Source organism: Giraffa tippelskirchi, chromosome 11 (genome assembly GCF_054371585.1).
Source record: "Giraffa tippelskirchi isolate mGirTip1 chromosome 11, T2T-mGirTip1v1.2.pri, whole genome shotgun sequence".
NCBI classification, from domain to species: domain Eukaryota; kingdom Metazoa; phylum Chordata; class Mammalia; order Artiodactyla; family Giraffidae; genus Giraffa; species Giraffa tippelskirchi.
In genome coordinates, this window is record NC_137285.1 from 5349840 (window position 1) to 5363030 (window position 13191).

The 13191-nt window shown below is 44.2% G+C and overlaps 1 protein-coding gene across 2 annotated transcripts in view; it reads left to right on the forward strand.

Moving 5' to 3' along the window:
- PITPNB (phosphatidylinositol transfer protein beta) overlaps nt 1-13191 on the forward strand; it is a 59749-nt gene that overhangs the window by 10432 nt on the left and 36126 nt on the right. For both annotated transcript variants that reach the window (XM_081542843.1, XM_081542842.1), the window contains exons 4-7: nt 5525-5616; nt 6223-6230; nt 6743-6817; nt 8405-8488. In XM_081542843.1, the coding sequence (XP_081398969.1) occupies nt 5525-5616; nt 6223-6230; nt 6743-6817; nt 8405-8488 (259 nt within the window). The remainder of the gene's footprint in view (nt 1-5524; nt 5617-6222; nt 6231-6742; nt 6818-8404; nt 8489-13191) is intronic.

The window sequence follows — 13191 nt, forward strand, 5'->3', positions numbered from 1 at the left end:
GTTCCTTAAGCTCATGGCGCTTTAGGAACGCTACTTCTCTTTGCCTCTTGTTGTCTGCTGACCTATTTTCCACTTCCCTCTTGGGAAGGTGAGCTCTGTGTAGGAATTGTCCCTGTTTGTACATCATTATTTACGTGGTCCCTGGCGCAGTGGACAGTCAGTAAATACTTGAGTGAATCAAGGAACGAGATCTCCATTGTGCGTAAGGTGTAATTCAGTTGATTATAAAATGAAAGATTACTTGCTTAAAAAGACATAAACTTTCCATTGGGGAAAGTGCAGTTTGAAATGATTTGCCAAGGTATTATTTATCTCAGGAACAAGATTTTTTTTTTTTTTTTTTTTTAAGCCCTTTCCTACATCAGGAGAAGCTACAGGTACACTATGGTCATTTATTATGTATCTTTTAAATCACGTAAGCCCTCTGTTTTCTTCTCCCACTCTGACCAAGGTATCTTACTGCACAGTACACAGGTTCATAGCCATTAGTACATCGAGCTTAGATTTGATATTGATAACATAATTGATAAAACACTTCAGTTGAATTTTAACTTGAAGTTAAATATTCTTATTTTGTGTTCAGAGATAGGGTGGGGGAAGGCTGTGCACTGACAAAGAACGTTTGTGTGACTGGACATGATACTATGCTGCTGCTGCTGCTAAGTCGCTTCAGTCGTGTCCGACTCTGTGCAACCCCATAGACGGCAGCCCACCAGGCTCCTCCGTCCCTGGGATTCTCCAGGCAAGAACACTGGAGTGGGTTGCCATTTCCTTCTCCAGTGCGTGAAAGTGAAGTCGCTTAGTCGTGTCTGACTCTGAGCGACCGCATGGACTGCAGCCTACCAGGCTCTTCCATCCATGGGATTCTCCAGGCAAGAGTACTGGAGTGGGGTGCCATTGCCTTCTTCGCATGATACCATGACTAATGCTTAAATTCTGTGGTCCACATGTGTTTACCTGAGGTAAGCACTGTCGCAAACATTGGTTTATTGTGAGAGGACATTTTGTGACTAGTTTGGGGCAACAAGAGGATGATGAATATCCTTTTTAGTTTGTTTTTGAAGGTCTAGCTCTGTTTTGTTAATTTGGCTACTATTTGTCCGTTTTCTGAGACTAAGCTTCCAAAACAGAGTTTCCAGCATGTTGCTAAAGTGACTTCCTAAGTGATACTGAGGGGGAGAAGGACATATATACTTTCTGTTGTGTACAAATGGCACTTTTGACCTGTCTTGTTAGAAATATGTTGAAGTTGCCCTTGATGAAAATTCTCCTTTGAAATAGAATTTAATTTTATTCCATTTGTGCCTTTCCCCTAAATGTAGTCAGTTCATGTTCTCATATTAAACATGAAAAGCCAGTAAATTTCAAACAAAACTAGTTCAAAGGTTTGCTCATATTTTTGTAAACTTTTTTATTTCTTTAATTTTTGTTACAGCTGTTCAGTTGCTAAATCGTGTCCAGCTCTTTGCTCCCTCGTGGACTGCAGCCCACCAGGCTCGCCTGTCCTTCACTATCTTATGGGGTTTGCTCATCATATTCATGTCGTTGAGTCAGTGATGCTATCTAATGATCTCATCCTCTGGCGCCCTCTTCTTTTGCCTTCAGTCTTTGCCAGCATCAGGGTCTTCTCCAGTGAGTCAGCTCTCCACATCAGGTGGCCAAAGTATTGGAGCTTCCACTTCAGCAACAGTCCTTGCAGTGAATATTGAGGGTTGATTTTCTTTTGGATTGACTGGTTGGATCTCCTTGCAGTCCAAGGGACTAAGAGTCTTCTCCAGCACAACAGTTCAAAAGCATCAATTCTTTGGAGCTCAGCTTTCTTTATAGCCCAGCTCTCACACCTGCACGTGACTACTGGAAAAACCATAGCTTTGACTATACAGACCTTTGTCCGCAAAGTGATGTCTCTGCTTTTTAATGTGCATCCTAGGTTTGTGATAGCTTTCCTTCCAAGGAGTAAGCGTCTTTAATTTCATGGCTGCAGTTACAGACCGCAGTGATTTTTGGAACCCGAGAAAATAAAATATGCCACTGTTTCCCCTTTTTCCCCATCTTTTTGCCATGAAGTGATGGGACCAGATGCCAGGATCTCGGTTTTTTAAATGTTGAGTTCCAAGCCAGATTTTTCACTGTTCTCTTTCACACTCAAGAGGCTCTTTTAGTTCCCTCTTCAATTTCTGCCATTAAAGTGGTGTCATCTGCATATCTGAAGTTGTTGATATTTCTCCTAGCAGTTTTGATTCCAGCTTGGGATTCATCCAGCCTGGCATTTCACATGATGTACTCTGCGTATAAGTTAAATAAGCAAGGTGACAATACATAGCCTTGGCGTGCTCCTTTCCCAATTTTGAACCAGTCTTTTGTTCCATGTCTGGTTCTGACTGTTGCTTCTTTACCCGTATACAGGTTTCTCAGGAGACAGGTAAGGTGGTCTGGTATTCCCATCTCTTTATAAATTTTCCACAGCTGTTGTGATCCACACATTCAAATGCTTTAATGTAGTCAGTGAGGCAGAAGTAGATGTTTTTCTGGAATTCCCTTGCTTTCTCTGTGGTCCAGCGAATGTTGGCAATTTTATCTTTGGTTCCTCTGCCTTTTCTAAATCCAGCCCTTACGTCTGGAAATTCTCGGTTCATATACTGTTAAAACCCAGCTTGAAGGATTTTGAGCATTACCTTGCTAGCACTTGAAGTGAGTGCAATTCTACAGTAGTCTGAACATTCTTTGGCATTGCCCTTCTTTGAGTTTGGAATGAAAACTGACCTTTTCCAGTCCTGTGGCCATTGCCAAGTTTTCCAAATTTGGTGACATATTGAGTGCAGCACTTTAACAGCATCATCGTTCAGGAGTTGAAGTAGCTGAGCTGGAATTCCATCACCTCCCCTGGCTTTGTTTGTAGTAATGCTTCCTTGACTTCACACTCCAGGATGTCTGGCTCTAGGTGAATGACCACACCACTGTGATTATCTGGTCATTGAAACCTTTCTGGTATAGTTCTTCTGTGTTTTCTTGGTACATCTTTTTAATCTCTTCTGCTTCTGTTAGATCCTTATCATTTCTGTTCTTTATTGTGCCCATCTTTGCATGAAACTAAGTCAAACATAAAATGAGTTGAAATTCACATGGTAGAAAAAGCATCCTAAAATTAAGATAATAGGCATTTGGAAGCACAATGAAGAAATACTAAAATTTTTTTAGAGATTGGTCTTATGCTGACCTTCAGTAACTGATTGCCAATTTTCTTGTGTCAGCAAATTTTGAAACGATGAATATTATGGTTTTTAGAATATTGGGCACTATAGAAATAGAATAATTAAGAATATACTTCTAGTACACAGCTCTTTTTCTCCTGTCTTTTTCTAAGTTGACCAGGTGAACCATAGATAATCTGTTTGTCGTACTTGCAGATAACAAGTAATCTTGTAGCTTGTATTTTAAAAAATTTGCCACATGGGTTACATTATACCCTGATTAGACCTCTCCAAAATTTAAAGGAGTCTTGGTTCCAGTTTTTTACCAATGCAAGAAACGGTTTGGAGTGCTTAGATCTTCTTTAACTTTTAATGTGATATTACTTTGCTGTATCCTGTCTTCATTTTCCTGAAGTTATACCCCTTTGTGTGAATTTCCCAAGATTTCAAAAGTAGCAAGTGCTCAGACAATCAGCCCTCCTTCATTAATATCTTTTAAGTTTATGCCCTTGGAATTTTGGGCATACTTTGTATGTGATAGTAATACTTCAGCTTTTCCAATGATTTAAAAATTTAATTTGCCACAATAGTAGGAGTTTCGAACCCTAGCATTCTTTTTATTTGGCCATGCCGCGTCGCTTGTTGGATCTTAGTTCCCTAACCAGGGATCAAACCTAGGCCCCGGCAGTGAAAGTGCCACTTCCTAACCACTGGACAGCCAGGGAATTCCTAAACTGCACCATTCTTGTGTACTGCGGAGGCAAGGAAAGGGCTGTCCACACTGCTCTTTGTAGTTACACAGCACTCTGGCTGGTGTGGGGTTCATTCCACCTTCCTTGCTTAGCTTCTGAAATTCAGCATAGGAGTATTTCTGATCAACTGCTCAGTCTTACTGTGGGGCTGGCAGTCCTCTCTGGGTCTCAAGTGTCTTCAGTTGGTTCTTTCTCTTAGTTCAGGAAGTTAAGTTGTGCTTAAGTTTTCAGAAAGCAGCTCTGATGGAAAGAATATACATAGGGCTTCAAGTTGGAGGATATCGTTTTGACATAGTTATTTAGCTACTTAAATGCTGGTTATATGAAATAATGAATTAATGGTTAACTCATAGTGTTATTGGGGGGTTAAAGTGAAGAAAGGCATGTGAAAGCACCCAGCTACGTGTCAGCGTATAATTAAAAAACACCCAGCTAGCTCAGTGGTATAAAGAATCTGCCTGCCAATGCAGGAGACAAAGGAGACATGGGTTCCATCCCTGGGTCAGGAAGATCCCCTGGAGGAGGAAATTGCAACCCAACTCCAGTATTCTTGCCTGGGAAATCCATGGACAGAGGAACCTGGAGGGCTCCAGGCCACAGAGTCGCAAAGAGTCGGACCCTACTGAGCGGCCAAACAACAGCAACAACAGATGCCGTTTAGTCGGCTCTCACTGCAGTGTGCCAGGTGCCTACCACGCTACAGATGCTGTCTGATGGAATCCTCTCAGTAACTTTGCAAAGTAGGTGATATGGGCTCCATTCAACACAGGGGGAAGTTCAGAGAGCCCCGTGATATAATATGCTCCAGGTCACACAGCTTCTTCAGGGCGATGTTGGGATTTGAATCCAATCTGTGGAAAGCCTGTGCATGTAAAAGTTTCTGTACCGTAAGCGCCAGTCAGGAAAATGGTCATTTCATCGGCACTGCTGTGAAGACTGATAAAACTAATTTTCCATGTTTGTTAAAACTAATTTTCCAGTTGTGTGTTCTGTTTGTGGTGTGTCTGTGGTGGTGCTTTGCCCACTTACCTGTTAGGATCTTTCCTGATAATCTCGTGAATTTGCACAAGCTCATCATGTGTTAGTTACATAGTTAACCTGTTTGATCTGACCAGACTTAAGGCAGAGTTGACATTCATTTTCCAGGTCGACACAATTTTATACCTAAGTATGTTTGCCTATCTTCCTCTGTACACAGACCCTTCATATTATCATTTTTCTTTAAGTTTATTCTGTAAAATGTATTAAAAGGCTTTTATTCCGAGTCATTACCTTATTCTGGAGACTCTACTGTGTTAAGACACAGTGTAGTGTGGTCTGATTGCCAGAGAAAACTTGCATGTCACACGCAGGTTGAACATCTTCAATTAACTCTTAGATCTCGTATTATGGGAGTAGGTCAAAAGCCGTAAGAAAGAATTACTTCTGTTTAAAAACACGATCTTGTGTGTGGTTAAACACAGTCATTTTGCTGTCTCTACACTAACTTTACCCGTGAGCACTCCTTGAAGCAGCCTGATGGAAGCCGACAAAGAAGTAGTGGTGCTGTTGAGAACATATCCAGTGTTTCTCTCCTCCCAGCAAAGTGCCTGCGTTCGTGAGGATGATCGCTCCCGAGGGCTCCTTGGTGTTCCACGAGAAAGCCTGGAATGCATACCCCTACTGTAGAACAAGTAAGTCTGCCTCCCAGAAACCATCTCACCCCTCTGCCCTGCACAGAGAAGGCTGACGCCAGGTGGGGCCTTCTGGTGGGGGTCGCTGCGCGAGCTGTGGCAGAAAAGCAGCTGCAGGGGTCCCTCCCCCAAGCCTTGGTGAGGGACACAGTTCCTTCCCAGATGACAGGCACCCTGAGATCCTTGTTGACCAAGCAGGCTCCACGGGCAGCGGATAAAAGGAATACAGAAATCTTAAAGGTTACCCTCAGGCACAAGCATCATTCAGTGTAGTTTCAACAGTATTTTGCTTCCATTGCCACGTGGTGGGACTGTTTCCTGTTTGTTCGGTCAGCATTATAAATGGTGTTTTGCTCTTGTGACATTATTCCTTTTACCATTGTTTTAAAATTACTTAAAATGATTAGATTGCAACTCCATAGTCTTAAGGTATCCCATAGTGTCGCTTGTTTAGAGATTGTGTTTTGCAGATCTAAACCAAATGTTCTGTGTTGGCAGGTAGTTTAATCTTTGTGACATTAAATATTGTAGCAGACTATTTTGGCTCCGATTAATATTCTGAAAATTTTTCCTCCTTTGTTGCCTACCTGTTCCGGTATGCCTCAGTTGTAACGGTGAGTAAAACTGTTTCTGTATCACATACTCTTCATCTTTAAGCTTTTCCCTATGTAGTAATTGCTTTCAACTATCTGTTGCTTTATTTTCCTAAAACTGCCCACCACTGCATGACCCTCCTCTATTCTACGGGCACCCGCTCACACTCCACCACATACTCCACTGTTAAGGGGCTAGTTACAGCCTTACCTCAACATCTCCCTGTTGACTTTATTTTGCTTCTGCTACTTGCTTTGAATGCCACATCCGCTCAGCACACCTCACAGCTTCTTGAGTGTTAGCCCTGCGTGCTGCATGCCAAGTGGCGTTGTGTACATTATTTAAATGCATGCAGCGGTTGGTTGGCCTGACAAGTCTGTAAAAGTCGGCAGCTAATGATTCTTTGTCACCTGAGGACCAGTCTTCTTGTAGAATCAGAGCGTGGATGCTTGTGCCTGGGGAACGCTCCTGCAGACACAAGCCTGAGAACCGGCAAAAGGTCACTGTCATTTTGCTGTTGTGTTTTCCACAGAACGAATATATGAAAGATGATTTCTTCATTAAAATTGAAACATGGCACAAACCAGACTTGGGAACATTAGAAAATGTAAGTTTTTGACTCTGGACTTTCAGTGTAGAAGGCCTCTGAAATGGGGATACCGTAGTCATTGTGTCATCGCCAACATGACGCCAGCGGCCTTAGATGAGCGCCCTGCCACCCTGGTGTGTGTCAGACTGCTGCAGTGAAGCAGTCTTGCCACCAGAAACCAGTGGGCCTTCTCTGTCAGTTCCCTTGCCTTGGTGTGTGAGTGGACTTGGTGAGCCTGCTGTTTTTATCAGCAACTCACTTTATCTGGGATTGGGAGAGGGTAGGTAAACAAAACTCACAGATAATCCTTAAGCCAGTTTCAGCTGTTAATTAAAAAAATTTTTTTTTCATCTCTGTATTGGCCAGAGCTCCTGTGCATAGCAAAATTGATTGCTTTAATTTTCACCTCCATTCCATTTGGCCTGAATTATTGGTTGATTTCAGAGAAATGCCCAAAAGGCAGGAAGGAAGAAGGTACTTTGAATAATTTACAAAAATGTTGACAAGCTCCTGACTTTTACAAATTGGTGCGCTTTTATCCCTCAAGTGAATTACCAGAGAGTCAGTTACGACTTGGTATAGCTTTTAACTTTCGGTTAGGTTTAGCAGGGAACTTGGGAGGGCGTCTGTGTCTGCTAAAGGTTGATGCCCTGGCCCAGGGGTTCTCGGGCACTTAGTCCCTGGACCACCAAGCAGTGGCATCTGGGAACTCGTTGGAAGTGCCGATGCTCAGGCCTCACTCCATACGCACTGGGTCAGAGTCTCTGGGAACAGGGCCCTGCAGTCTTGTTTTCTGGTTGGCATTCCAGTTTGAGAACGACCGTTGCAACCTTTTGATACATAACCTTTGTTATGGGAAAGTAAGTTTTACTGGTGGTAGAGTATGTTTTTCCTCTGCTATTACTGGTGCCAATCAAAGGAACTTTTGAACTATAACTGAGAGTATTTGACTTGAGTTTTTCTTCGAGATGAACATTTGACTTGGGCTTTTTTTCACAGTAACTAAAATTTAGAGTCTGAATGAGGTATTTTGGTATGCTCTAGTCTGTATGATTTAATTTGCCATCTTTAGCGTTCAAATGGGCCTGTCTTTGGCAGTTTTTAAACAGTTCTTTATGGGTTCGTTGATGGAATTTCAGAAGTAACTGATTGAATGACATGAGGAATAGAGGAATTGACATCCTACTGAAGCGGAATACCTTTAGAGGGAATCAAGTTCAAGAGAAGTTTTAGCGCTTACAATGCAGCTTCTTAAAATTTAATTACAATGTCACCTTCTGTTTGTCTAGGACTTAGAGGTTACAAGGACTTTGTCATGTATCAGTTGGGTTAAACATTGGTAAGGTTTATTTTTTGTATTAGTCATCTCTAAGAGTTACCAGAAAATAATGATGACCGGTTTCTGTGAAGTTGACAGCATTCTCTTCCCTCCCTCCGGCCTTCAGACAGCTGATTTAATGAAATAGCAGCTTGGGTTGTTTTTATTACGGCTCTTGATGTACTCTGAGAGACTCTAGATCAAGATTATATATGCAAGCGTACTAGTTTTGCCTAACGAAAAGAGTCTTAAGCTGGCCTTGTTTCCTTTCTCTCTCTCATTTATAGGTACACGGTCTAGATCCGAACACATGGAAAACGGTTGAAATTGTCCACATAGATATTGCAGATCGAAGTCAAGTCGAGCCGGCAGTAAGTACCACGTACAGCTTGATAACATTTTCACCTGTTACCTCTTACCTGTAAAAGTTCTTTTATTTGATTCTTGTATGGCCTACCTTTCTACTCTGAAATAAGTCTGGAGCTCAGCTCTGGGTCCAGAACGAGGTCGGAGCAGCACAAGAGATGAGCAAGCAGGAGCGGGGGTGGTTTCTTCCTTGTGTGGATGTCACCTTTGCACAGGTGATCCCTTTGAGAAGTCTCAGTGTACCCGGGGTGCATAGAAGTTTGCTTTCATTGGGAGGAAAAAAAACCAACATTATTTTACAAGAGTTCTCTTTAGTTCCTTTAGATACCATGGGTCCCTTATACATTTAAAGTCTGATTAAGAGAACAGAATTTTAACTTAACAGACTTTCAGTATCAGTTCAGTCTCTCAGTCTTGTCTGACTCTACAACCCCATGGACTGCAGCACACCAGGCTTCCCTCTTCATCACCAACTCCTAGAGTTTGATTAAACTCATGTCCATCCAGTTGGTGATGCCATCCAACCATCTTATCCTCTGTTGTCCCCTTCTCTTCCCGCCTTTAATCTTTCCCAGCATCAGTGTCTTTTCGAAGGAGTCAGTTCTTCACATCAGGTGGTCAAAGTATTGGAGCTTCAGCTTCAGTATCAGTCCCTCCATATTCAGGGTTGATTTCCTTAAGGATTGACTGCTTTGACCTCCTTGCTGTCCAAGGGACTAGTCTTCTCCAGCAGCACCGTTCAAAAACATCAGTTCTTCGGTGCTCAGCTTTCTTTATTCTCCAACTCTCACATCCATACGTGACTGCTAGAAATACTACAGCTTTGACTAGACAGACTTTTGTCAGCAAAGTAATGTCGCTGCTTTTTCATATGCTGTTTAGGTTAGTCACAGCTTTTCTTCCAAGGAGCAAACATCTTTTAATTTCATGGCTACAGTCACCATCTGCAGTGATTTTAGAGCCCAAGAAAATAAGTCTGTCACTGTTTCCATTGTTTCCCCATCTATTTGCCATGAAGTGATGGGACCAGATGCCATGATCTTAGTTTTTTGAATGTTGGCTTTTAAGCCAGCTTTTTCACTCTCCTCTTTCAGTAACTCAGGACTAAAGTTGTCATTTGTGGAAAACAGTTGATGGTAGAATATCCCAGTTTAACAGTTGCGTAGCTTTCACTTTTGAGTCTCACTGGATGTAGATATTTGTAACTTTAGACTTTTGACTTAATTTTTAAAAAAAATTGTTTTCACCTGCAAAGGACTCTTTATTCCTCACCAGCCCCACCCCCCTACCACCAATTAAGACCCTTGTTACTGCTTTACCGCAGTAAATGTTAACTCAGTTCTCGCAGTATGTGGGGCACAGCTGTGGCCTTTTCATGTGCTGAGCTAGCCAGCGGCCCTCTGCTGCTGAAACTGCAGGAAGGGTGGCACCTCTCGGTTTGTCTTGTTAGCACAGCATGTTCAGTTAGGGTCCCTTTCCATTTCAGTTTTGGTGCTTATTCCCTGAACTTGAGCAGTGTTGTAAAATGAACCAAAAAAAAAAAACTAATAAATGTCTGGTTTTGCCATTGAAATTGAAAGGTAAGCTTTCAAAAACAAAGGTTGGACCTCTTCTCAGAAATCACCTTAGTGGGGACCACCAGCAGTGACCCTCTGCTCAGCCAGGTCCTGTTCTATTCAGGGCCCCCTCCCTGATTCGAGCTGTGAGCGATGGGATGGGGAGGGAGGTGGGAAGGGGGATCGGGATGGGGAACACATGTAAACCCATGGCTGATTCATGTCAATGTATGGCAAAAACCACTACAATATTGTAAAGTAATTAGCCCCCAACTAAAATAAATAAATTTATTAAAAATAAATAAATAAAAATTTTTTAAAAAAGGGTCCCTTGTCATGGAAATTCTGAAGTTTTAGTTGTGCTGTCATTCAAAGTTATTTTAGTTTCAGAAATACTTTCACTTCTGAAGTTATATCAGACTATTTTTTATCCTTAGAAATGAATGTATGCGCTCTTTTAAAAACCACATTCAGATGTCTGTCTGGCCCCTTACTGCTCTTGGTATCTCTTCTAGCCATGAGCTTGTGTTTGTGGGAGGGTGGTGAGAGGGTGGAAGATGACTGGGTGTGGGTGAGTTGATGGTTCGGTCGGGAGAGCTCAGATGCCCGGAGCAGCAGTGTGTGTGGCCCACAGGGTTGGGTGCTCCCGGGAAGGCGTTCAGACCCTACTGCGGGTGTCCGACAAAGGTGTGCTGGCCACACGAGGTGGTCCAGCCTTGTGGCTCAGAGGTTTGCATTCCACGTTGTTCTCCCGCCGAGCGCAGGGCGCCTCTGTTTCTTCCGGGGGCACCCGAGTGGTTTTTCGTTCCTCTCCTCCAGCCACAATGGGCTCCCAGTCAGTGTTTGCAGGCGAGAGTGCAAGGGGAAAGGACAATTCAGCCGATTGTGCAATAGCCCTGGAGGCCCTTGTCCCCAGAGAGGAGGGCAGGTGCTGTGTGGAAGCTGCACTGCCCCAGGGGCTCCGGGTGGAAGTCCCCGCGGTGCAGAGGCACGGCAGGTGGCGGGCTCTTGGAAGGATGTGTGGGTGCATGGGCAGGGAGAGGGTGGATGGGCCTGGGTGAGGAGGGTCTGCATTGTGAGTCCAAAGCAGTGGCGCTGAGAATATGCAATCAGAAACTAGATTGGCTTCAGATTCTGAGATCTTGCTGCCTGCTGGCTACTTAGTTACTTAACCTCTCTGTGCCTGTTTTGTCTTGTGTAAAATGAGGGTAATTAGCTCACCGGGTTAAGCGTGAACACTTGGAGCAGTGCCCAGTGGAATATGTGTTCGCCGTCGTGGTCATTCTTAGCAGGAGTTCTGGGAAGCTGTGTGCTGGGCATGGTCTCGGGAGTGAATAAGTGTGTATGTGCGGTTTTCTTTTTCAGCATTCATAGCTCCCATTTTCCAAGTTACACTTTAAAGATTAGTAAGATAATTATTATTGTTGTTTAGTTGCTCAGTCATGTCAGGCTCTTTGTGACCCCATGGACTGGAGCCCTCCAGGTTCCTCTGTCCATGGGAATTCCCAGGCAAGAATACTGGAGTGGGGCCATTCCCTCCTCTAGGGGATCTTCCTGACCCAGGGATTGAACCTGTATCTCCTGCATTGCAGGCGGATTCTTTACCGGTTAGATACCAGGAAGTGAAAGTGTTACTCACTCGGTCATGTCTGACTCTTTGCGACCCCATGGACTGTATTGCCCACCTGGGTGCTCTGTCCATGGAGTTCTCCATACAGAAATACTGGAGTGGGTTGCCATTCCCTTCTCCATAAGCCCAGTAAAATAATAGCCTGTTTCAAAGTTTACTGATTTTACAGTACCTTTTTTCTTTTTTGTGATAAAATACATATTAGCCACTTTGAAACGTGCAGTGGTGTGTAGTGCATTCACAGTGTTGTACATCCATCACCACCATCTAGCTCTAGAACATTCTCACCTCCCCAAAAAGACACTGTGTCCTCGTCTCCCCACACTGCTGCCCCCCCAGCCTTTGTGCCCCCGTGGCTCTGTCTGTTTTGGATGGTTCATGTAGGTGGAGTCATCGCAATGTCTGGCCTTCTGTGTCTGGCTGCTCTGACTTTGGTGTGATGTTTCCAAGGTGCGTTCACCATGGAGGACGCGTTGCCTGTCGTTCCTTTTTATGGGTGAAGACTAGTGCAGTGTGTGAATGCCTCGTTTTGTTTATGCGTCCTTCTCTTCGTGGACATGTGGGTGGTCTTCACCCTCTGGCAGTTGTGAACAGCGCTGCTGTGAACGGTGTGTCATAGAAGCGTTTTGTCTGTGTGTTTCCTCAAGTCGCGGAAACTACAAGTGCAAATGATATCATGGAGGGATTCTCAGACCTTTGGACATTTTAAAAAGAGAGAGAGAAGTCTCAACATGCATATTTTCTGCTGTATAAGGGGACAGGGGAAGGAACGCTGTGTGGTGGGAGGTGAGGGTGCCCTTGACAGTGTGTGTGAAGGCCAAGGTGGGTGAGGCTAGGGTAGTCGAGGGGCTCGGGCTCTGCCTTCTGAGAGCCTCTCGTGTGCCATCTGCTGGCACGGACGGCTGCCCCACACTGTCGCTTCACTTGCCACCTGGTCTCTTTGGCCTCCTCTAGTTAATGATTCGGAGAAGGCAGTGGCACCCCACTCCAGTACTCTTGCCTGGAAAATCCCATGGACGGAGGAGCCTGGTAGGCTACAGTCCATGGAGTCACTGAGAGTCGGACATGACTGAGCGACTTCACTTTCACTTTTCCCTTTCATGCACTGGAGAAGGAGATGGCAGCCCACTCCAGTATTCTTGCCTGGAGAATCCCAGGGACGGGGGAGCCTGGTGGGCTGCCGTCTATGGGGTCGCACAGAGTCGGACACGACTGAAGCGACTTAGCAGCAGTTAATGTTTGCGTCAGGATTAGCTTCTGTTGCAAACACCTGGACCACCTAGCCATCCTTGCTTCTTGCCAGATCCAGTTTGGTTTTTCTGTTGAATTGATTTGTTCATTTGATTCTGCACTTTTATGTTCCTTGGAAATTAGAGACCACGGTGTCAAAGGAGGCTTTAAGGACGCATTTGCATTTCTGAAAGGGCAGTGTTGTCACAGCAGTCAGCCCCTGTCGCGGGGCTCAGTCTGTGCGGCTGGCACACCCCTGGTAGCTCCTCGAGGTTGCTCCAGTGCCCTCCAG